The sequence below is a fragment of the Podarcis liolepis genome (assembly GCF_965112155.1).
Source record: "Podarcis liolepis genome assembly, chromosome: 2".
Classification (NCBI taxonomy): Eukaryota; Metazoa; Chordata; class Lepidosauria; order Squamata; family Lacertidae; genus Podarcis; species Podarcis liolepis.
In genome coordinates, this window is record NC_139555.1 from 41360294 (window position 1) to 41385353 (window position 25060).

The following is a 25060-nucleotide window of genomic DNA, read 5'->3' on the forward strand; positions in this document are numbered from 1 at the left end:
GGGGGTTTAGGTGGAAGTGATTATGAAATTATGTGGGGTACATAAACTTTTCTTTGTGACCAGAGGCCACTTTTGAGCTTCTGTAGGATGACTAGAGACTTATTTTTATTTTAAAAAAACCCAGAATTCTTTATTTGGCTATTGTGATTGCACTAGCTACTAATTTCTCTACGAATTCTTCACTTTGCAGAAGTACAGATGTACCAGACTAAACTGCTAGGATCAGTGTAAAGGACATATGCATTCTGTGATAATGAATATATATATAATTGAATATAATATTTTCCACTGCTAACATGATAAGCAATTGAAAACCCTGCCAAATTCAAGCAACTGATAGCTTCCTTTTCTTGAAGAACAAGTCTTAGGTCTTATTGTTCAAAAGGGGCTAGGAATGCTGGAATGTACTCTTGACAGGGTTCCACAAATATCCACACTCCAATGATAACTGTGACAGATTGTACCATATTTTCCTTCAGGATGCTTTGTGGGCTTTATGTAGATTTCAAATTACTAAGCAATACTGTCTTGTGTTGTAGTAGCATTAAGTTTCAAAAACCTGCTGATAAGGAGGCATAAATAAGTATTCCCCCCACGCTACCTCAAGACACACATCCACTTTTTTATGTGTGTGTACTTCGACCTGTTTTTCATCTTGTTCAGTACTATTAGGTTAAATCTTCACACTAACATGAGTTGTAGAACAGCACACATGATGGTCTTCTCTTTTATTGCTTTTTTTAAATAACGTTCCCATTTCTAGGCTACTTAATAGTATGGCATAGATAAACTAGCCTTGTACTTATGGAATTGAGGAGCCCGCTAGCCGAAAATACTGTTCTGTTCCTCCTTAGGAAGTGGCAGCTGAAGTGAGAACCCAAAATCCTAAGAAAGTTGTAGAACAGTGCACTACTGAGGAAGGGGAGTATAGGACACGGGTTTATATGCTGTTACTGCTACAGATTATATATTGTTCCTTCACTTGAGAAGCAGAATTTCAAAAAAGATATTTGGGCCTGTGTTTTAAGATGGTCTAATATCTTTGGCTTAAAATCTAGCAAGACTCTGACTTGCCACAAATGGGGCATCTAGTTATGCAAAGAGGTACCAGCATCAGTCTTGAGACTAGAGCTTTTCCATTATCCATGCCCAGACTGCGGTCATAGTATACAGTAGGCTTGCAACTTGCACAGGGTTATTTTCAGAGGGATTGTGCATAAAGCTGAAATCATTTATAATCAGAACAACCACAGAATTCCCCCCCTCCATGTGACCACCCCTACCTTTCTGAAGCTGGTGCGCTGAGTGGGGCTTGCCCCACTCAGAAGGCAGAGAGAGCTTTTAAGCCCTCTACATTGCTTATTAGGCTCTGGGAAGGTCTCATGCAGGCTCTGGAGGTTCCTGTGAGATGTCACCAGTCCATCCAAGATCCAGTAAGCAAAGTGGAGAGCTTAAAATCTTTTTCTGCACCAGCGAAATGCAACACTCTATGTGCTTGGATGTCATCTGAATTTTTCCTCTGCTGGTTTAAGTAGGAGGGCAAATAAACATCAGCTCCAGACCTTGTGCTGTTCCCCCCATCCCTGATGTTGACATGAGCTATAGCAGTAAACTATCTTTTGCAGCTGAAGTCTTCTAAAAGACCCACCAAGTACCTTTATTTCAATAATGCTATAGTGTGGAACATGTCTCCCCCACTTTCTTGTTTGTATCTATGCAGGAGTGAAATGTGTGTAAGCTAACAGTACATGGTGTATGTTTCTGAACAAAAACAAAGCATTGAGCATTGTGTGGTTAAGGACAGGATGGATAGGAATCAGTGGCTCAGTTTGCATGTCACACTAAGCCAAATCATGGCAGTATGTGAAAGAGCAAGCATGTTGCTGCATATTTAGAAAATAACAAGCATCTTTCTCCTCTCTGCTCCTGCTAGGCATGTGGTTTGACAACCACAAGGTGTAAACCAAAAGCAAACCTTGGTTGCAGGACAAACCATAGTTTAGACAATCCATGAGGCTGGGTTCATGTGTAATTCTAATCCAAACCATGGCTTATTTTCCAACAGTGCAGTAGGAGTGAAGTAGCCACTATTTTATAACTCTGCACCTGCATGCTTTCCTGTTCACTCTTAGACACAGTTTAGCATCGTGAATTAAACCAAAGATAATGGGGGGAAAGTTTTATTTATTTAACAATCAGTTAAAAAAATTAAACAGTAGTACATACAGGTTAGGTTAATGCAGGTTGGGAGAGACTAATCAACTTTTCTTCCCCCTCCCTGTAGACATACTCCGGGCTCTTCTGTGTAGTCATAAATCCTTATAAGAACCTCCCAATTTACTCTGAGAACATCATTGAAATGTACAGAGGAAAGAAACGCCATGAGATGCCTCCACATATTTATGCAATATCCGAATCAGCATATCGATGCATGTTGCAAGGTAAGATGCACACTTTAAACGTAGAGTGTTAAGTATGCAGCTGGGAATCATTTTCAGTATCTGCCTATTCGTATGCTACATTTGCACCTTTCTGTCGGTAAAACTGACCTGTTTATACTTTCCCAATGACTTCATAGGTTATTTGATATATCCATACCGTGGCTACCAATGAAAATTATTAAGGTAGCTACCAGTATATTTAAAAAAATGTTCCGAATCACATTGGAGACATCCTAAATATGGATTTCACAAATTTTGCTTACTGCACAGATGTTTCAATCAGTTTGTATGCCATATTGTTAAATATAGAAACACCCAAATAATGCACTATAGAGTAAAATGTTACTCTACCTACCACATCTTGCTAAGTTCTCAATTACCCAAATACCACTGTCTGACAAGTTCTTCGATGGTGGTTAAATTAATTAAAACCTCAGATGAATTATCTCTCCCCCTCCAAGCTTTTTAGTGAGAACTAATTCTGAAACTGACTATGCGGAGGGAGGGGTGAACCCTACTGTGAAGGTGCAAATTTTCAAACTTCATATTTCCCTTGCTACTTGAGGAGTTGGATGTGTGGCTTCTGTTTCATGCATGGGATGCTGTGAAAAATGGCTACAAGAAGATTATGCTACAGCATTTTCAGGGTTTCTGCACACTTCAAAGTGTTGAATACGTAGCCGGGAATCATTTTCAGTATCTGCCTATCCATCTATCCATATGCTACATTTTCACCTTCCTGTTGGTAAAACTGACCTGTTTCACTTTTCCCTTGGCCTTCATAGGTTGTGGTTATTTGATATATTTATACTCTGCTATCTTAAGAACTTCAGTTAGTAGGCAGCTAATATAATTAAAATAAAATGGGGAAGGCTTTTTAGGGCACCACACACACACACACACACAGAGAGAGAGAGAGAGAGAGAGAGAGAGAGAGAGATCTAGTTCTTGGATTTTCCAATTGCCATTGTGCAACTGAATCCTCTGACCTGGAAATGGCTGCAGAAGTACTAGATGTTAAGTCCTTTGCAAGTCTGGGCTAACTCACTGTTCAAAGCCTATTGCCGGTACTCAAATATTCTGCCTTTTTATCTATCCTTTCAGGGTTATGAAATAAAACTTTGACTCGACTTAACCAGCCAGGGGGCCTTTATGTTTACCTGTTAAAGAAAACTACATGGAAGTAGTGGGTATCACTTAGAGATACTGGTTTTCGCCCTGATGTTTATCATTTTAAAAATTGAGTTGTATTTGTCATTTTCCCATGCATTCTCTCAGTTTGGAGAGATCCTTTTGGAAAGCTTCACAACACTGCTTTGTTTTAACCACCCTGAACAATTTACCACCATCAACAAACTTGGCTACTTCCCTGCTGACTCCCAACTCTAGATAGTTTTTGAACAAATTGAAAAGCACAGATCCCAGTGGCGATCCTTGGGGCAGAGGGACTCCACGTTCTACACTCGAAGAGATGCTTAGTACTTACTTATGGAAGATTTTGCAGACTAAATGAAACCACTTGCAGAAAATTTGCCCCTTGGGGGCTTCCACTTCTCGCTAATCACATTGTTATCCCTGGAGTTTGTCAGCAGAATCTTTTATGAATGGTTCAATTGCCTTAATAGACATTAATGCATTAAAGACTGTTAGCATGATGTTTAACATTAATTGGAGCCCTCAAGTTTTGGCCTCTCTCAAATGGGAAATGGGAATAAATTTCAGGCAATAGGCTTTGAGGAGATAATTCTGTTCCATGACTTCACTGCCAAGTGAAGAAAGGACTGGAGAATGGAGCACTTGGCAGCTGTTGTGCTTTAACACTTGGCATTATTAAAACTACAGTTGTTGCTTCTGGTACATGAAAGGCAGAGCACTGAAAAGCTGTGCGAGATCTCTGCCTCCAGGACTGGGGACACGTGCATGATTTATTTATATATCAAACAATTTATATACTGCTTAACTACAGTCGTCTCTTAAGTGGTTTGCAGGAATACAGTGCAAAAAATATAAATTGGTCAAAACTATAAAATCAAACCTCAGTTACAATGCCTGCTGGAATAATAATAATAATAATAATAATAATAAATTTAATTAATTAATTAATTAATTAATAATGTCTTCAGTAGGCACCAGAAGTTTTTTTGGGGGGGCAGGGAATGGTGGCGGCGGCTGCCTGACATTAACTGGAAGGGAGTTCCATAAAATGGGGCCAGTAATACTAAGTGTACAGCTCCTGTTGGATACCAACTATGGATTTGAGCCATGGTGGATCACTAAAAGTGACTCCCACAAAGACCTCCGTGATCATGCAGGGACACAAGTAATTCGGAGAGAAGCAGTCACGCTGCTCTCTAGCTATCCAAGCCTTCAACTTAGGCGGGAGTAACCACTGAGGGGAGAGCTTGAAGAATCTTCTGAATTACATTAGGGATGATTTGTGCTACTCTTTTAAAGGCAGGCTTAACTAAGCTGCTTGCGTCTTGAGGACAACTTCTGAGCTTTTAAAATTTGTACCACTGCGTTGAGGGTCATTTAGGCCACTTGTTCTGTTTGGGGCAGTGGAGGAGCTGGGGGGGGGGTTCCATCTCACACAGTGTCTAGCTTCCTGGGGGGGAGTTAAATTTGGACAGTGTGCTGGTGATTACTAGATTTTCTCAGAATTTACTGGGAAGATGAGAAAAACCAAATTTCTACTAAAAAAATGGATGTACCCTATTTTGAATCTGCATATCAAAATTGCGAAACTGGAGGGGGTTTCAGCTTGAGCTACTGCAAAGCATCTGAAAATTGGCACTCTGGTGTAATAGGGGAAGTATCTGCACTTTGAAGTAGGCATGGAGGCCTCAGGTTTCTTATGGCATATATGATGTCTAGAATCCTCATCTAGCGTAGGCCGCTATGAAAGGAATCTAGTTACATCCAGAAAATCCACCACAAAATTTAGGAAGTCATATTTGCAGCTCCTCAAATTTCCTTACAGGTTCGATCTGGATGGAGTTCAAAATGTGTTGTCAATGGTAGGGGGTTTTCTTCCTCCAATATTCAGTAGTACTAACATACAGGTGAGGTTTGCTAAACTCTCTCACTGGCCTAACTCAATTGTTCTGCTTGTTCCTGTAAATTTGGCCTGATTCATACTGTATTGATATGCCTGTTCTTCAAAACCATTAAGTTCTAATTGTATTCCTAGCTTTCCAGCTAGCTGAAAGTTTGCAGAAGGGTCTACGGTGTTTGGGTATCTTTTCTTTTTTTCTTCTTTTGCCGTTCTTCCTACTTTATCTTCCTTGCGCTTTGAATGGGTTGCAGTTGTGCTTCTGTCAAACTGCCAACCCTGCTAAAGCCTCACTTAGCTCTTCATGGGACTTGGACAGACCCAAGAGTTGGTAAACAAAGTCTGCTTTTATAAAATTTAATGATAGTGTTGCAGCGGATTAGAACAAGGCGGGTTTCTTAAGTGTGCAGGGAAGAACTGGAAAATGTCAGATGAATTGTGTCTTTGTCATATGCAGGAAGTGGAGCAGGAGTCTGGCTATTCTCTTCGAACTGCTGCATCAACTGTGTCTAACAGTAAATTCAGTCAAGTTGAATGTTCGTTTTCAAGGTCTTGGTGCCGTGCTGTGTGTGGGATATCCTAGAGCAGGGGCTGGGAAGCTATGGCCCTCCAGGTTTTGTTGGACTCCATCTCCCAGCAGCCCCAGGGGCACGTTCAGAGGGGTGGTGGGAGTTGGAAACTGACTACATCTGTAGAGCTTTGGCCCAGAAACTGATAGCCTTATCCTCTATGAATTTGTCTAATCTTATTTTATAGCCATCTAAGTTGGTGGCCATCACAGCCTCTCGTGGGAGAAAAAAAACATAGTTTAGCTGTATGGTGTGTGAAGGAGTGCTTTCTCCTTCAACATTCAGTTTCACTGGTTGTCCATGAGTTCTTCTGAGTGGGAGGGGGAAAATTCTAATCACTTTCTCCACACCCTGCATACATTTTCACACTTCAACCCTGTCCCCTCTTGCTTTTTCTCGAAACTAATCTTTCTTCACAGGGGAGTTTCTCCACTGCTTTTCTTGATCATTTTGGTTGCCTTTTTCTGAACCTTTTCCAACTCTGCAATTATCCTTTTTGAGGTGAAGTGACCAGAAACGGTACACAGTATTCCAAATAAGCATATGATTTCTCGCAGTGTTTGATAACTGGAAGAAATCTTGGAGGTACACAGACGAGAATGAGGAGATAAGTGAGTGTTCTCTAGGAATGCAGGAAAAGCAGGCTTGCTTACTTTAAAGATAAAAATTCATGAAGGAAGAAAACTTCTGGCCGATCAGGTTTGAAGCCAGAGGTAGAGGTTACAAACTAGTGGATAGCATCCCTTCGTCCGCCCCCTTTTCAGGATAAAGAAGCATTTTAAGCATTTGCTTTGCTTCATTGCCTTTTTTCAAGATAATGCCTGTGGGTGGAATTCACTGTGACATTCTTCTAAGTGTGGCAAGCTGAAATCTCCCTCTTCTGCCCCCTGTTCTTGGGATTCTCCCCCACCCCACAAAATTCCCAGTTTTGGGGGGATGCTGAGGGGAGTAGGAGGGGAAAGTACCCTTGCACAAGTCAAAGTCCTTGTGCAAGGCTTCAGTGGATGAGGCTGGTTAAATGAATTGCATCCTCTTGTCTTTTCTGCTTCAATAAACTTTGATAGAATAGAATGCTAAAAGATAAATTTGGTAGTACCTTGATTTAAAAATTCCCTACATAAAATGGTTAGCATAAAGCCCTAGCTCATGTGATGTTTGCCTTGTGCTGACCTTAGATGTTTGCTCTTAAAATGCAACAGCACGTAACACTGTGCAGAGCTACATCTCTACCACCGCTTGAAGTACTTGCTTTTATGTGGAGGCTGTAATATTTTGCACACTTGGGAGTAAATCCCATTGAATTCGACGGTAGCTGTGAATAAGCATGCATTTGATTGAGTGGCACTTGATACCAAATTACAGATAAGTTCTTGTTCAGTCATTCATGCTTGCTGCAGGTTGCAAATGTGCATCCCGCACGGATCACGTTTGCAACCCGAGGGTACACTGTATAGGTTAATTTAAATGATTATATAAACTTAGACCTTTTCTTTCAGTGAATTATGATACAGTAAAGCTGTTAGATATACAGAGTTGTCCACAAGGCTGTTCTGTTTGCAAAACGGCTAGTGAGTTAACCTGCAGTGGCTGGTGGGGCTGTGCTGCTCACCTGACTTCCCAGTACTTCATTGCTGCTGGTTACTTAGAGGGGAAGGGCAGTGGAGAGTTTAGTGGTGTACAGGTGCAACAGCAGAGGCAATCCTGCCATGCTGAGCTCTCCAGTGCCTTGTCTCCCCCCCTCAATAACGGGCAATGATACCTGGCATTGGGAAGATGGCTTAACAGCGCATTACTACCTGTGCTGCCTTGCTAGATGCTACTGGACTTAACTGTTCTATTAAACATTAATGCATGAAATCTAAGTTAAAGAAGCTTGTAAAAAATAAGTAACTCTTAATAAACTTAGTCAGGGTACAAAATTTCTTAACTGATCTTGCGTGCATGTCCGGTAATACACTTTGGCTACATTATGAACATGAATTAACTCCAGAGTTCTCTTTATAAACTTCATTTTTCAAAACGAGTTGTGTTCAGACAAGTGTTTCTGAAAGTTTTATAACTAGGTTTAAAAGTAATAGCTGCCCTTGTATAAACATTGGCATTACTTTTCTGGCGTTTGTGTATATCAGCTTTGGGCATGCTGTATTTAGAGTCTGTTAACTCTTACAAAAACAGTTTAATGTTGAATGAGTTTCCTGTAAACTATATTGCCAAGCTGGGGTCATGATTAACCTAGTTTCATTGGCATTGCTATTAATAGTTATTTTTCAAGCTGTCCAGTATTCTCACACACACATACTTCTCTGTATTGGTTTAATGACATAGTACAGTACTAGGAAGGTGGGGGATGTATTGTGTTCCTCCAAACAGTTCATAGCAATAGTATTTATTCAGAAGATCCCAGGTTAGGCTGAGAGGTAGTGACTGGCCCAAGATCACCTAGTGTGAGGATCACCAACCTGGTGCCTGTGGCTTCACAGGCACTCACAAAGGTCTTCATTCATTTTACCTGTGGGTGCTGTGTTGGTGACCCTGTATGATGCGGGAGATGGGAATGGCAGAGTGATGCAAAATAATTGCTGGAACTAGAAGGGCCTGCACTGTTGCATTCTGGTTGGTTTGGAAGGAAGTTTGTGGGTGAGAGAAGTGGCAGGGGTGGTTTTCCTACTCGCCTTATGGCCCAGCTTGCTTGCTGCCTACCAGCCATGTGGAGCTGGCAGCAAACACTTGCTTCCTCCCATGAAGGAGCTTGCACTTCACTTATGGAGACATTCAGTTGGACTTTACTTCACCTGAGTTCTTTAGCACTGCAGATTAAGATGAAAAATGATTCGTTATGAAAGGCTGTCCTTTTTATTACCCTGTTACAGACACACGAGGTGCACAGTCTTTCTTTGTTCAAGAAACAGAAATGTAGAAACTATAAATAATTAAAAAGAAGGAAATAGCTTATGATGAACTTTAACAGGTAAATCCTGTCAGGTAAATTCTCATTTAAATTCCCCCCCACAAAGCTTTTCTGATATCGTTCTCCTAGAAGTATACTTCCTTGTGGGTTTTTTAAGTATTGAAAGGCCAGCATATCCTTTTCTGCTGTATCAACAGAAAAGCAATTGTAGCTGCTCATTGTGGCGAGGAGTGTCCTAGTCCCCAAGTCTTACTTATGTCAACTCAAAGCTCTTTTAAAGTTATAACTGACAAAGCAGTGTTGGTCTAAACCAGGCATCCCCAACCTGCAGCCTTCCAGATGTTTTGGCCTACAACTCCTATGATCCCTAGCTAACGGGACCAGTGGTCAGGGATGATGGTGGGAATTGTAGTCCAAAACATCTGGAGGGCTGAAGGTTGGGGATGCCTGGTCTAAACACTTGGGTTTTTGTCTTTACAGTGGTGCCTCGCAAGACGAAATTAATTCGTTCCGCAAGTCTCTTCGTCTTGCGGTTTTTTCGTCTTGCGATGCACGGTTTCCCATAGGAATGCATTGAAAATCAATTAATGCGTTCCTAGGGAAACCGCCTTCAGACCAGGTCCGGGGACAGTCTGTCCCCGGAGCTCTTCTGAAGGCTGGGGGGGGGGGACAAGGGCTCTTCTTCCCACCCCCAGCATTTAAAAAAACCCTGGGACAGCGGAGGAATTCTCCGCTGTCCGGGGCGATTTAAATGCCCCCTGCCCGCCTTCAGAAGGTGTTCCCGCCCCCCGCCCCGCTTCGGAACAGCGTTCCGAAGTGGGGCGGCTGGGGCAGGTGTCCCCGCCCCCCCCCCGCTTCGGAACAGCTTTCCGAAGCGGGACAGGTGTCCCCGCCCCCCCGCCCCTCTTCGGAACAGCTTTCCGAAGTGGGGCTGCTGGGGCAGGTGTCCCCGCCCCCCCGCCCCACTTCGGAACAGCTTTCCGAAGTGGGGCGGCTGGGGCAGGTGTCCCCGCCCCCCCCGCCCCGCTTCGGAACAGCTTTCCGAAGTGGGGCGGCTGGGGCAGGTGTCCCCGCCCCCCCGCCCCTCTTCGGAACAGCTTTCCGAAGTGGGGCGGCTGGGGCAGGTGTCCCCGTCCCCCCCGCCCCACTTCGGAACAGCTTTCCGAAGTGGGGCGGCTGGGGCAGGTGTCCCCGCCCCCCCCCCCGCCCCACTTCGGAACAGCTTTCTGAAGTGGGGCGGCTGGGGCAGGTGTCCCCGCCCCCCCTCCCCACTTCGGAACAGCTTACCGAAGTGGGGCGGCTGGGGCAGGTGTCCCCGCCCCCCCTTCGGAACAGCGTTTTAAAATGCTGGGGGTCGGGAGCGAAGCGCTGCGTCGGGAGCGAAGCGCTTCGCTCCCGACCCCCAGCATTTTAAAATCTCCCCGGGACAGGGGGAGATTTTAAAATGCTGGGGGTCGGCAGCTAACGCTTCGCTCCCGACCCCCAGCATTTTAAAATCTCCCCGGGACAGAGACTTCTCTGCTGTCCCTTGGAGATTTTAAAATGCTGGGGGTAGGCAGCGAACGCTTCGCTCCTGCCCGCCAGCATTTTAAGATCGCCCGAGGCAGGCGGGGGGGGGAGGCAGGTGGGGGGGAGCAAAGACTTTTGCCCCCCGCCGGCCTTCAGAAGAGGTCCTCTTCTGAAGGCCGGCTGTGGGCGAAAGTCTTTGCTCCCGACCGCCAGCATTTCCCTATGGGCTTTCGTCTTGCGATGCAAGCCCATAGGGAAATTCGTCTTGCGAAGCGCCTCCAAAACGGAAAACCCTTTCGTCTTGCGGGTTTTCCGTCTTGCGAGGCATTCGTCTTGCGGGGTACCACTGTACAAGGCTTAATATTAAACACTGTCCTCTCCCTCAAAAAAAAAAAAAAAAAATGAAGAGCAATGCTAATAAAGAGGAAAAAGTGGAAGTTGCGGCCCATGTATTGTTTAGGGAAGCTTTTAATGTTTGATGTATCATTGTATTTTAATATTCTTTTGGAAGCCGCCCAGAGTGGCTGGGGAAACTCAGCCAGATGGGCGGGGTATAAATAATATATTATTATTATTATTATTATTATTATTATTATTATTATTATTATTGATGGTGAATTAGAATACAAATTGTAATAGTAAGTCTCCCTTTGCCCAAGATTTTTGTGGCTAGTAAAGAATGAATTAATCTTCTGACCCCTAGGGAAATTGGTGGAAAAGCTCATCATATGTTGTGTAGCACTGTCTACTAGTTATTCCAAAGTATCTCCAGCCATTTACTTTGTTTTTCATTATTCCTATTTTCTAAGTTACCCCAGAAGCCCAGTCCAAACTGTGCTCTTCTCTTGCTTCTAATTCTGCTTCTGGCTCAGCTTGCAGTCTGCTGTTGGTGGCAGAAATGAGGCAGAAGCATTCTAGCAGCCTTTATAAATTTTCTTTAAAGAAAATAATGCTTAAGTCTCCATCCTTTGCTCTGCGCAGACATAGGCAGCCCTATAAATTATCTGCTGCTATAACATAACCATATTTTTGTGTTCCATGAATGTCAAAGTGATGTGTAACAGCTGCATTTATTTCTGCTTATTGTTGAATGATCCCCGAAGGGTACTACGTTAGTTTATATCTTTGTGTGCTTTTCAATATGCTAACATTTCTTCTACAAATATAAGTTTAAACATTAATCTTTTTAAGTGGATAGGGCTTGTATCTGACACGACACATCACCTTTAAGGCAATATTTTAAAATTACGAGTTTTCATTTCAAATCTTTCACCAGCTGGTTATGTCAAAAACATATACATTGTATGAGCAGTCCTTGAAAGAAAAAAATGTATGGTGAAATGAGACTTGATAGTTCTATGGCTGGTTGGCACCTCAATACCAAACTTCAACAATAGTTGCTGAAAGAGCTCTTTCCAGAGGAGGCTAGGTTGTATAGATGTTCGAATAGTTATTTGTCTTTGCTTTGCTTGCATATGAGGTTTTCCGGCCATTTCGGCAGTCACAGGCTGTACCTCCTATGGTGCCTTTGTGAGGTCACAGTAAATACGCCTTCAGAAATCCACAATGCACAAGAAACTGTTTTCTGTTCTTGCTCAGTTCCTGTTTACACTTGCTGAGCCCTCTCCTACACTGAACACACACCTCTGAAACATGCCCATATTTTATTAGATGCCAGGACTGGACATCCACACTCCCATCTATTCTTAACATAGGAGAGGTGCAATGAGCTGCTTTCTGAGCAAATAAAGTTGCAGCTAATATAGGTATTTCCCATTAGTGGTGTGACTATTTTGTGCTCCTGTCTTTTTAAAAAATGTCATAACTATTCTGTGTTATGCTTTATCCCTACAGCAGCCACTTTGTGTGACTGGTGCCCATGGCACTTGCTCAAAATTCCAAATTTGCTTACTTGTACCCAAAAGGCTGGTAGCTCCAAAGGAAGGGGGGATGTATGGTAGGCACGTTGAAGTGGTGACATTCTTGTCTCTCTACTGTAGACTTATGCAGAGAGCCCTTTTGTCAGCGGTAGTATAAAATAACGAGGCTTGGCAGCATATAGGTCAAACCTTGTTAGTACCTTGTATGACCTTTGTTTAAGTTAACACCACTTTCAGGCTCAATTCAGGGCATGTTTTAACCTTATAAGTCTTCCATAGTTTAAATCGAGGGTACCTGAAGGACTGCATATATACATGTGCCTACCAGTACACTCAATTCTTTAAGACCTTGTCCGGGTTATTTGATTTAAAAATTAGATCGGTTGTGGATGGATGTTACAGAGGTGAGAATTTGCGTTTGGCTAATATTAAGGTTCTAGCTGTTCCTGGCGACTTCTTTTCACCTTGACTCTCCCTCCTCCCAGGTTTTCTGTCTCTGCGTACCTTATTTGCAAAATACGTGCACCAAAATGTCAATCATAAATTGTTCCCCTTTCCTTTGCAGATCGTGAGGACCAATCAATTCTTTGCACGTAAGTAAATACATTTTGGAGCTTAGCTTTGTTCTGTGATAGTGTGATGACTACTATTTGTCAGATTCACAGGGAACAGGGGCTCCTAAGATGAGTTACACAAGAGTTAACATTTAACTTTATTCACTGAACAATCTCATGGGTGGCAGAGATCATTATTACCAAACTGTACTGCAGTTCCTTTGCAGGAGGCCGGCTGTGGCATTCCTGCCTTAGTAGGAACTGGATCTAGTGTGTCCAGTGCCTTCATGGAGGTGAGCTTGGAACTGGGAACTTCACAGTTCACTGCTTGCTCTCGCAACTGTTATTCTAGCTCCTGTTGCGAGCCAGCTCTTGCTACCGCTTGCTACCATGGCTTTAGGATGGATTAGGCCAGGCATAGGCAAACTTCGGCCCTCCAGATGTTTTGGGCTACAATTCCCATCATCCCCGACCACTGGTCCTGTCAGCTAGGGATCAGGGGAGTTGTAGGCCAAAACATCTGGAGGCCCGAAGCTTGCCTATGTCTGGATTAGGCTATAAATCTAAGCATATCATTCACGTGAGATCTGGAAGAGTCACTTCCAGCTATTTAGGGGTTTAGTGAAGGGCAGTAACCCCACTTCACACTATCTGTGCCATTCACATGATCGCCAAGGCAGTCACTGTCTTTTACCTCAAACATCTTTCATTCATAATTCACAGATTCATAAGGAATACGGAAGTCAAGAGGCAAAGGCACTGAAGATACAGGGGGAGATGAGAGGACTAATGAGGCCTTCAGTCTGTCTTCTGAGGATCATTTGTCACATAATAAAACCAGTGTAAAAGTTTTGGGTTAGTCAGTGGGAACCCCATACGTAACTAATAAGTTAAATATCGGTGAACATATGTCTCCAGTATATAACAAGTCTATTTGGCACTGAAATGTGAAAATCCAACATCAGTCATGGAATGATCCAAAAGTATTCTAAAGGCCAGGAGTGTGTGTGTCCTCTTTCATCAAGTATTCCTATTCCAGGAAATCTTGTATAGCTCACCATCTGGCAACAATACACTATTGGGGGGGCGCGCGGAGAATTAGCTCCATTTTCAGCTTTGCAGCCACTGCTTATAAAGAGAATAGAACCTACGCTTGGCACATTGAATACCTGCTTAAAGTTATGCTTTTTTCTTTTCATATATGTGCAAGCTAGATGGACCATATGAAACTGATTATAAAATAGCAGTAATTTGGATATTGTACATGAAGCATTCACCACCCTTTAGCCAGATCTTTTAAATTCTGTTACTCCACAAAGCATAAGGAAACTTGGGGCTCTTTCTCAAGTGACTACTTCATATGCAGCAACGCATGTTCATGTTTGAAGAAGTCTTATATCGGGCAACTTGAGAATGGTTGTGCAAATTTATATATTGTTCCAGGAGATTCCTTTTTTGATTCTCAGCTTGTATGTATCTCATCTTTCATTTTTCCTAAACAATTGAAACAGGAGTGACAAACTTGAATGTTTTGATTCTTGCTCTGCTTCAGTTTTCAATCTTAATGGGGCAGGACAGGACTCTTGGATCACAGCATCCTAAGTTGAGTGGTGAGGGAGACTCAAATGGTATTTCCTGAGTGGCGGAGGTGACTTCAGATAGAATTGTAGAATTGGAAGGGACCATGAGGGTCATCTAGTCCAACCTACTGCAACGAAGGAGTGTTTTGTCCAAGGTGGAGCTTGAACCCACAACCCTGAGATCGAGTCTCATGCTCTACTGACTGAACTATCCCAAACTCACTAGAGTTTTCGTTCTTTACCATTGGGTGACTGAAGAGTGCTTTTAGAAGTTAGCTCGGAATGTCTGGTTTTCATTATTTAAAACCCACCATCCCAAGTTCTTACTGAAATACCTTTAGTGTATTTTCAGTTGGAACAGCAAGCTGCCTCATTGACAGGGAGAGTTCCTTCAGTGAGAAGTGCTCTCAGAACCAAGTGTATCTGCTGTACAACAGTGGTTTTACATAAAACTCACTACTGAACAACTCAATTCAGCATCTTTTCACATCTCGGGAACCAGAAAGTACCTTGCAGTTGTCCAAACCTGGCATTAATAAAATTATCCTAGACATTAAGTTGTAGTGAAAGCCTGATTGTTGTTTCTCTTCCACAAATCTAGCTTTAAATTATGTGTGTTCTTGCAGAGGTGAATCAGGTGCTGGGAAAACAGAAAACACCAAGAAAGTCATTCAGTATCTTGCACATGTTGCTTCCTCTCATAAAGGAAGAAAGGACCACAATATTCCTGTAAGTTTTACATGGTATTTCCTTAATTAGTAATTGTTGTAATCTGTAAATAAGTTAATACCTTGCTTTGAAGTCTGCTTCCGAGACCCTGTCCATGATAAACAAGTGTTGAAAAACAGGCCACTTAAAGTTGGAATCAGTTTGTAAGCACTGCTGTTTGCTTCATTATCCATTCAACAAAGAGCTTGCTTTAGTTTAAGGGAATAGCTACCTAATAGTTGTGTTACAATTGCTCTCTATTAGAAGTTACAAAGCATAAACAGTTGGATGCCAGCTTGGTAGATTTCAAATTGCTCTATGTACATAACAACCCTCTTGCTGTTACAGTTGTCTTTGGAAACAATTCTGTAAAATCCAGTATGTGTGTGTTGATATAACTAATTCTTAAAATAGAAATATGTATTGTACAATACACCGTTGGCATTAGTTTTTATGGTGCCATATGCTAAGTTCTATAGCAAAGCAAAACATGTTCTTGAATGAAAATTCATTGCCCCACTTTTGTGCTCTCTTGGATTTTGCAAGGTCTCCTTAAGTTCTTGCTGTTAGCATAAGGATTTTTGTGATGTATATTTGATATGTAAGGAGGCCCTCAAGTGATCCTGTACCAGATACATCATGCTATTGCTTTTAGTGTGCAGCTGGCTGCTATTCCTCTAGATAGAGATGTGCCCTGTAACTGGGGACTAAAAAAGTTTTAAGTCGTTGGCATTTAATAGATATAAATCCTAGGAGTCTGTTAACTCTAGCACAGGTAAATTTTACGTTGTCAGTTCCAGGAACCACTTTTAACCCAAATATGCATTTGGGGACCCATTTCTTAAATTTTGCCATATATTTGCATCCTAATAGTCCCAGCTGTTACAATGTTACACATTGAATCAGGACGCAACACACTACTGGGTCCCAGCCCATCACTTGAAAACCAGTACTTGAGTATACCCCAAAAATAGAATCCAAGGAAGGATTATTCATGGAACTGTATTGGATCTCAAAGGCTAGCAATGAGTTTTGTGGAGCAAAATCTACAGCAAGATGAAGTATAGGACATAAAAGCAGTCCCTTCCTCTGTTGCTGGAGTTTAGTCCCATACCAAAATGGTATCTGAGTATACACTTTTCATGTTGTTCATGTGAATGAATGGTTGATTAACCCTTTTTGGCAGAAGAATAATGAATTTGGGGTGGTGTTGTAGTTGGGCACAAAACATACCCTCTATCCCTGGCAGTCCATACCTTGGTTTCCACTAGTTCTGGTGGTATAGGTTTGTGTGTACACTGTATGTATGCACGTGCAGAGCAGATATACCTTTCCTGCTTTATGGGGAAGTAAGAAATGGAACACCATTAAATCACCCCTGAAGACACTGTGAAGGCATACTGCATTCTGTAGCTTTAGAACTATTAAGGTATTTAGTTGCTACCCTCCTTTAATTCTGCAGCTTGCAACAATTAAGCATCTGTTTGTGTAACTTTCACCTGGAAACTCTCTACTGTTGCCTTCCGAAACTTTTTCTTGCTTTGACAAACATTTGTAGAGCACGGTGTTCTTCTTTAAACTGCTATTGCCTTATAGCTGTGGAGAAGGCACCATGTTTTGGAACATGGGCTTTATCTGCCCACAATATTCATTGTATAGTGCAATATAAATGAGTACTTGAGTTGTCTAATTGATGTCACAGAAGCACAGGATTAAATTTTTCACCATTGGTCGTAGCTGTGTTGCTTTCTATGAACCAATATTTGACATTGCATCTTTAATAAATAGGTTTTATTTAGCATCCCTTGTGGGGATACTCCAATTTTAATAAAAGGCATTATGGATAAAGAAAACTACATCTCAGTTTGTTGGGTTTTGGAATTTTTTTGTGTGGCACGGTACCCATATGTAAACTTTGGCAATTTGTGTGCTACTGTATCCCAAGTTTGGGAAATACGCTAGAGTGATACAGAGTTCTGATTCACATATGGAGTTCTACATGTTGGTGTTGTGTTTTCTTCCGAGTTAGGAATTCCCCTGCATGTGCAAAACATTGCACACATCATCTCACAAAAGATAAGAGCAGCTCTTGCCTGCACACATCTGTATGCATGTTGGAGGCCCTGAATGCACATCAGGCCTGTTGAATCCTGGCAAAGGAAACTAAATACACTGCCTAGAGACTTCAATGTGATCCAGAAAATAAAAATTCTAGGTGGATTTTTTTTTGTCAGAACCTTTTGGAAACATTGTATTTATTTAACTAAGTCTTGAGAGCATACAGTGTATATTGTATTACCAATCTATACCTTTTCTAAAAGAAACCAGTATCAAACCTGGAGTTATGAAATAAGATTAAAAAGTACTTTTAGTTCTTCAGCTTTCTTTGAATGAAGTCCACATTTAATTCTATCTGGCTAAAATTTAGCTGTTGCCACGATGACCATAGTGGCTAAAGAAAATATACTAGCATGTATATGAGAGTGAAAACTTGGTGATGGATGGGAAGGCAAGGTCAGATTTGCTAACATGTGAATTTGTTTGTTTACAACAAACAGCCCGAGTCACCTAAGCCAGTGAAGCACCAGGCAAGTGTCTTTTTTATGCTTCTAAACTTTATATAGGCTTAATCATTCTTGTTTTACATTTTTAGGAGACTACCTGTCAACATCCAATATAAGGATACAAGTAATTTCTGGTACAGGCATGCAGCTAAGAGTAAACTTCATTATTGCACATGTACAGAAACACCGATATAATTGTCCTTTGAGCGTGCATATCACTCAGTGTAATTGACAAAGTATTCAGGCACAGATTCTTCCAGATTGCTGGGCATTATTGTTCCATATTTTGCTGACTATATGGGGAAAGCAGGAGTGTTTTAGTGCTGGTATGCCTAGAGATTTCCTGTGGCTCATGATAAATCTGAACTGCAGTCGCCCCAGGGCTGGTACAGTAAACTCTGACTGCATAGATTCTTCGTTCTAGAGGCCAGTGAGGAAAGAGGGCATGCGAATCCCAGGACTGATTGTTCTGGATTCTTCTTTCTCCCCCTTCTTTTTTTACTCAAGCTGTCACCTGCCTAATTAAATAAGTGACCTGTTACTTCCTGTATAATGTCTTGAAGTGATGCCTTGTACTATGTACAGGTGTTGAAGTTGAAACTAAGATTTTTTGAATGAGTAGGAGTTCGCTGTGACTCTCTTGGCATGTGGATTTTAGGAGCAGCCTAAGTACTGCTGAAGGTTGAACCACCTATGGTTTGGTATGTGGTTGACTGGTTAGCTATTTGGTCCAATATGTGACCTTCAGCAACTTTGGTTGTATTAGCAAGGGAAAGGCTAATGCTGTTTACTTTCTATGAAAAAGCATACAAACAGATTCTGTTATAGCTCTTCCCTTCTATAACCCCTATGGGCCACTGCTTAATCATTAGGAGAACTTGAATGACTTCTTATCCATAGACTAGGGTAAGTGGACAATAACTCTTCGAGTGCAGAGCAAAACATGGATGGATCTCCTTGATGATCCAGCCAGATTAAACAAAGGTTTTTGCTGCCTGGTGTCATATTCATCAGGTTTATTTTATACTGTGAAGTTGAAGAAGGGTCTGATAACAGATTTTCTATATTAAAAAGATGAGTAAACTCTCCTATAGGAACCCAGTAAAGCCATTTTGTATTTTTAATCCCAGTGTGTTTCTGTAGGTTTCATAAGTTCATAACCATTAACATTCTGTTTCATTGTCATTTTGAACTGCAGAGTGGATCCCTGTTGTATGTGAGTAGCATGTAGCTCTTCTAGCTTCTCACCCCGCTCTCAAAATGAGTCAAATCACAGGGGTGCTGAGAGCAAAGCCTCTCTTACCTATCATTACACTGTTGATTTGCATGAATATATTGCATGTTACCACACCTTCACAATATTTTGGATGCTTTTTCCAAGATTTCCCTGAATTTATGTGTGAAAGCCAATGTAGATCTTGCCTTTGGTTTCAAGCTTCTGTGATACATTGCAGAATAGGATGGTGGTCTCCATATGCCTCTTGTCTGTTTCCTCACATGGGACTGATGCATGACACCAAGACAAGTGTGCCAGGCATTTTAGGGCCATAAGTAAGAATAACTAGGAAACCTATTTTGAAGTGTTTCTATCAGGGATTAGTATCCTGTAGCACTCCATGTTTGCTAGAGTCCTGTCATCCCTGACCATGTTGGCTGGGGCTGATGGGACTTGGGAGTACACAAGATATGGAGGGCTACCAGTTCCTCATTTCTGTGTTATAGGCAAGCAATTGTACAAACCTCAAGATCTGACTTCATAGAGACTAAAATAACAGATTAAACCTGTTGTATTGATCAGACACTTGGGGGGGTTGCAAATGCATGTCTCTCTTCAGTGAAGTCTGAAATTTGATTTTGCTTGCTGAGAATGGCTAAAGGCACACTATGCTAGTGTGCTTGGACTGTAACAGGAGGTAGCATCAGTATTCCATGAAATGATTTATCTTGGCGTATTTCAGTTTTTTGTAACTGTCCAAACTGAGATAAACTCTGTTCTTGACTAGATGTATTCCTGCAGACTCCATAGAGTTCATTTCTGCAGTTCATATTGTTTACAAACAATTTATGACCTTTTCTGCTTGTCAGATGTGTGCTCACTTGAATTGACTCTGAACTAGCTGTTTGAGCCCCTATTACTTGGTTTCTGTCTTTTGTTTTTGTGCTTTTCAGTGCCCATTGAAAGGCATTTTGCTGGATAATCTCTTAGGAAGGAGGAACTAGCAAGAACCTGCCATGTAGAGTTAAGATGCAAAAGGCAACAATATGTGTCTTTCCTGTATGAAAGGGTTTTTTTTTATCGTGGATATCAACCAGCCTTGCACTTCCTCTTACTATAGATAGAATGGTGTAGTCTTAGTTAAACATTTAGAAAAAGCACATTGAAATTACGTTACATTCTTCTGCATATACAGGGTGAGTCCTTTAAAAGAGGCCCTGTGGATACAGAGTACACGTGTTCCATGGGGCCTCTTTTAAAAGACTCATCCTGCATAAAGCTCACTTGTTTAACTCCAACAGGAGAGTTAAGCACTTGCTTCTCTGAAACCAGTGAGTGTTTGATGTTAGCTGGATAAGCAGAGAATGTTCAGTCAGTCAAGAAACTAAGCGATAATTCTGTTCAGATAATGCACTTCCAAAAAGGTACTATACAAACATTAACTAACAGTAGGCAGAAATCTTTAACATATATATAATTGGGACCAAACAAAACCAATCGTACTGTGAAGTATTGGTATTTCAGAGCAGTTGAATGGAGGCCACTTACTGTTAGGTAACCTAGGTTCATACGTTTTCTACAAACAAGATTGACTGGAAAAAGCAGACCTATTAGCGGTGCTAATATTAATTTTGCAATTATATTACAGATACAATTCCACTCTGCCACACACCTTTGCTATCCAAGACATGGCAGCAAAATCTCATCTTTCACCAACTTGACTCCTCATTGGGCTAATGGATACACACAGGTGTTAACATGGACAGCAGTGGGAAAAGAATTCTCCCAGACATGTCTGAGCTGGCAACTCAGACTTAAAAACCTTTCTAAAAAACTGCAAAATTAGTGGTGTGTCCTGTGCTTGTAGCTGAAATACTGTTTCACCTCAAGTTTGAGAATAGCCAGAGCTAAGGCAACACTGCTCACTTCAGTCTAAAACAATCCTATAAGTTTTGTTTAGATGAGGGAGCAGAAATCTGTTCTGCACAGATGATTAGTTAAAATGATAAATGTCTACAGTGGTACCTCGCAAGACGAATGCCTCGCAAGACGAAAAACGCGCAAGACGAAAGAGTTTTCCGTTTTTTGAGTCGTTCCGCAAGACGAATTTCCCTATGGGCTTGCTTCGCAAGGCGAAACGTCTTGCGAGTTCTTGCGAGTTTGTTTCCTTTTTCTTAAAGCCGCTAAGCCGTTAATAGCCGCTAATAGCCGTGCTTCGCAAGACGAAGAGACTCACGGAACGGATTAATTTCGTCTTGCGAGGCACCACTGTACTTCACAAAGTTTTTTAAAAAAATCTTTGTGCATTACTAACGTATACTTTGTCAGGCCATTTAGCTGCCTCAGATACTGATCTCAGTGGAAGATGGAGCATCATTTATTCCCTCAAAAATTGCCTGAAAGGTGGCAGTTTGTCAACCCTGTGCTTTATCCATTAGCCCTAACGTAAATTGTATCTATTTCTTTAGTTTTTAATACCATATTTTCCAACTGTTTTTTTATAATGTCCATCTCAACTGTTAACAGCATTAAGCATATTTTGAAGATGCTGTATTGAGAAGACATATGGGGTCAAGGCAATTGAAAACGGAAACCACACCTGGGAAATTGTGCTGCTCTTGGATTGGAGATGCCTAACTTTGTGTTTGTGTCTGTTGTTTTTTTCCAGGGTGAACTGGAACGTCAGCTTCTACAGGCCAATCCCATTTTGGAATCCTTTGGGAATGCAAAGACTGTGAAAAATGATAATTCCTCTCGTTTTGTAAGTTTTTAAATTTTAAATTTAAACCAAAAAACCTTAATTAAATGCTAAACTATTTTTTCTAGGCAGATCTACCCTTAAGAAACCTGTTGAAATGCAGTAGTTTTTCTCTTCGGGGAGGGGAGAATCCCCCCTCCACTAACCTTGGTCTTCAATGCCCAGACCTACGCTGGGAGCAACCAAACTTGCATTACAAAGATACATAACACTTGGGCCAAAACAAATCTTGATTCAGGTGCATGAAATTTTAGATCATTGTCCAGCCCTTGTATATTCTCAGATAAGTACCAGTGTCTGTGCCAGTTACTGGTCTAACAGTGCAATCCAATACATGCCTAGTTAGAAGTCCAGCTGAGTTGAATGGAGCTTACTCTGCAGTGACTGGGTGTAGCATTGCAGTCTAAATGAGTCCATCCCCTGTTGTGTTGGTGTAAACATGCCTTGGATAAATAAGCAATTCCCTCCCGATTAAGTTCCATGTTTGCCTATGATACATTTTTTTAAAAAAAGAGCTCAGTGTTAATTTTCCCATGAGCAAGTCATGTAACAGCTGAGGCTTACAACAAAAATAACCAATTTGTTACCTCATTCTCTAGAAGAAGAGAGGTAGCAGCGTATAGTCACTCCGTTTATTTAGCTTATAACTAGCCTTCCAATCTTGCTTTCATTATAATATAGATGCATTGTAAACTTTAAATCACTACTACAAGTTGAGCATCAGTAGTACCCTGTAGGTGTGCGTATACAGTACATGCAGGTTAGAATGGTGGAGCCAGAACCTGGGGGACCAGGGTTTCAGTTCCCACTCAGCCATGAAGCTCATTGGGTGACCTTGAGCCAGTCACCCTCCCTCTCAGCCTAGCCTTCCTCAGAAGGTGGTTGAGAGGATAACAAATTGGGATGAGGAGGAGCATGTACACCACCCTTGGCTCCTTGGACAATATAAAAGGCGGGGCATAAATGTCATAACAAAATAAACAAAAAAAGTTTAGCATTGTGACAAAGAGCATGAGCTGAGAGTCCCTAGTTAAAATAATTTATCTCGGCTGTGAATGACATTGCGAAACACATTGTGTCCTACATCTTAACATTCGTAAACACAGCCGAGAGGATGTGAAAAAACAAACAAGAGGCCTTTTCTTGTAACTGGGTTGGGGTGAGTTAGATCAACCAAATCTCAATCTGTCCAAAGTATGATGGCATTGCAGAGTAGAGTAGATGTAATTAGGCTTCTTCTCAGATGTACTATCTGAAACCTAATGGTAGCTCCACAGATAGGACATTGGCTAAAAGTTCGTAGGCTGCGCTGCTGTTTTGCTCAGTTTTTACAGGAGGCGCAAAGACGTGAATGCACTAAAGTTTCTTTCCTGTAAAAGTCCTTAAGCATCTGTTTCCTATTACATTTTTCCTTTAAGTCTGCATTGATGTTGTGAACATAATCACTCCAATGGCTCTGGCACTATTTTTGTAATGAGTAGTTTAATGTAGTCCAGATGGTGATTTATTTTTGTATAGAAGTAATCTCCAGTAGTGAAGGTTTTTAAATTCTGATTTGATAAGAGAGAGTTCCTCCTCTGAAGAAGAAATGCATTGTGAATTATCTTCACCTGATCGAAGTGTAATAATAGAGATACACTAAGAAATGCATTCAAACATTGATTTAATGGATGTAAAGGTAAATTGTAGCTGTAGTTGGGAGGTGTTGCTTCTGTTCTCAATTTAAATAAACTTGGATGCATTGAATTTGTAAGGTAGTAATTTCTTTTCTGTGTTTTTCCTACAGGGCAAGTTCATCAGAATAAATTTTGATGTTACTGGTTATATTGTTGGGGCCAACATTGAAACATGTATCCTGTTCTCAGTAGCTTATTTGATAAACTCTGCTTATGGGGTACAAATAAATTATTATTATTATTATTATTATTATTATTATTATTATTATTATTATCATCATCTGGGAAACTGTATAGATGACTTGGTTAAAATACAGTAGACACTTCTTCAGTGGCTATGTTTGAGAACTCGGGGCTTATGCAGAGGTGCACTTCCGTTATTGGTTTGTAGAATAAGCGCCAAATAGGCACAGACCTTAATATTGAGGAAATTCTGGTGCACACTCCTGACTTACAAGGTACACAGTTTTTAAAATATGCTACAATAGGCTGGTCAACATTTATCCCAATTCTCAGTGCTGTATAGGCTCAGGTTCTGCTGAAGTAAATAAAGCTTCATCAGTTTGAGTCATCTGAAGACCGGGTTACAAGGCTGTGTTCTGTCTTGGTATACGCTGAAACTGCACCTGGGTGATTTTGTTGCTGGGAAAATTATCAATGGACTAGATATGATGGGAAGTAATTAAAATGAGTAACTACAGCTTTTGTGGCTGGTTATGACCATTGCACAAAGGTCTGCAGTTCAGAATGCAGAAAGTGGAAGCTTTAGCATGGAGTTCTTGCAACCATTTTGATTGCTTACCACATTTTCCTCAAATCTACATATGCTGCACTTCCAATTTCCCTACTTTTCCCTTTCTGAAATCCATTCAGCTGTTATAGCCAGCTTAAAAACAGTACGCAAGCAAAATGCCAATTTCATGGTTGGAGACACGACACTTTGCAAAGCTCCCTGAAGTATGAACTTCCTAAGGGCCTCTAGATTCTAGAATCAAGGAGCTTGCCATATGATTCTGTCAACAAATAAAAATGGAGCACCTAGGCTTCATGGACTCAGATTTGTATATCTTGCTCCTTTCTGTTGTGTTGAAATTCACTGTTGAGATGCACCCCTACCCAAAATGGCATATATATTTCCTACACAATACTTACCCTTCCCTTGATCATCATGCCTTATTTTTTTTTTAACACAACATGTTTTTGTTCTGCCTTATATTTCCTTTATAATACATACTTTTGAAATCTAGCTCCCTCAGTTGCTCTTTTCACATTCCCACTCTATTTTCTTCCTTCAACCTTCTTTTAAAAAACAAGTTGTTGTTGTCGTTGTTGTTGTCATTGTTGTTGTTGTTGTTGTTGTTGTTGTTGTTGTCGTCGTTGTTGTTGTTGTCGTTGTTGTTGTTGTTGTTGTTGTTAGGCTCCAGGCAAAAACTTTCCTCTATAACCAGGCCGTTGGCCTTTAACTATCTGTGGCCTTTTAGAAGTTGGCGGAAATTTTTTAATGTATTTCTTTACTGCCTTAGTTCTAATGTATCTATGTGGGGTTTTATTTTGTTAATTTGGTTGGTTGGTTGGTTGTAGTTCACTTTGGGTTACCCTAGACAAGACAAAGTGACTAACAAATTTAATAGATTATTATTATTAT

General features: G+C 41.2%; 1 protein-coding gene across 5 annotated transcripts in view; it reads left to right on the top strand.

The window, feature by feature from the left end:
• The window catches only part of MYH10 (myosin heavy chain 10), a 74835-nt gene that overhangs the window by 10702 nt on the left and 39073 nt on the right, over positions 1–25060 (top strand). For 2 of the 5 annotated variants that reach the window (XM_083487419.1, XM_083487418.1), the window contains exons 3-9: positions 2285–2441; positions 12925–12952; positions 15120–15222; positions 17760–17789; positions 18964–18981; positions 21650–21742; positions 23526–23589. In XM_083487419.1, the coding sequence (XP_083343545.1) occupies positions 2285–2441; positions 12925–12952; positions 15120–15222; positions 17760–17789; positions 18964–18981; positions 21650–21742; positions 23526–23589 (493 nt within the window). The remainder of the gene's footprint in view (positions 1–2284; positions 2442–12924; positions 12953–15119; positions 15223–17759; positions 17790–18963; positions 18982–21649; positions 21743–23525; positions 23590–25060) is intronic. The other 3 variants (XM_083487422.1, XM_083487421.1, XM_083487420.1) reach the window with 2 other exon arrangements.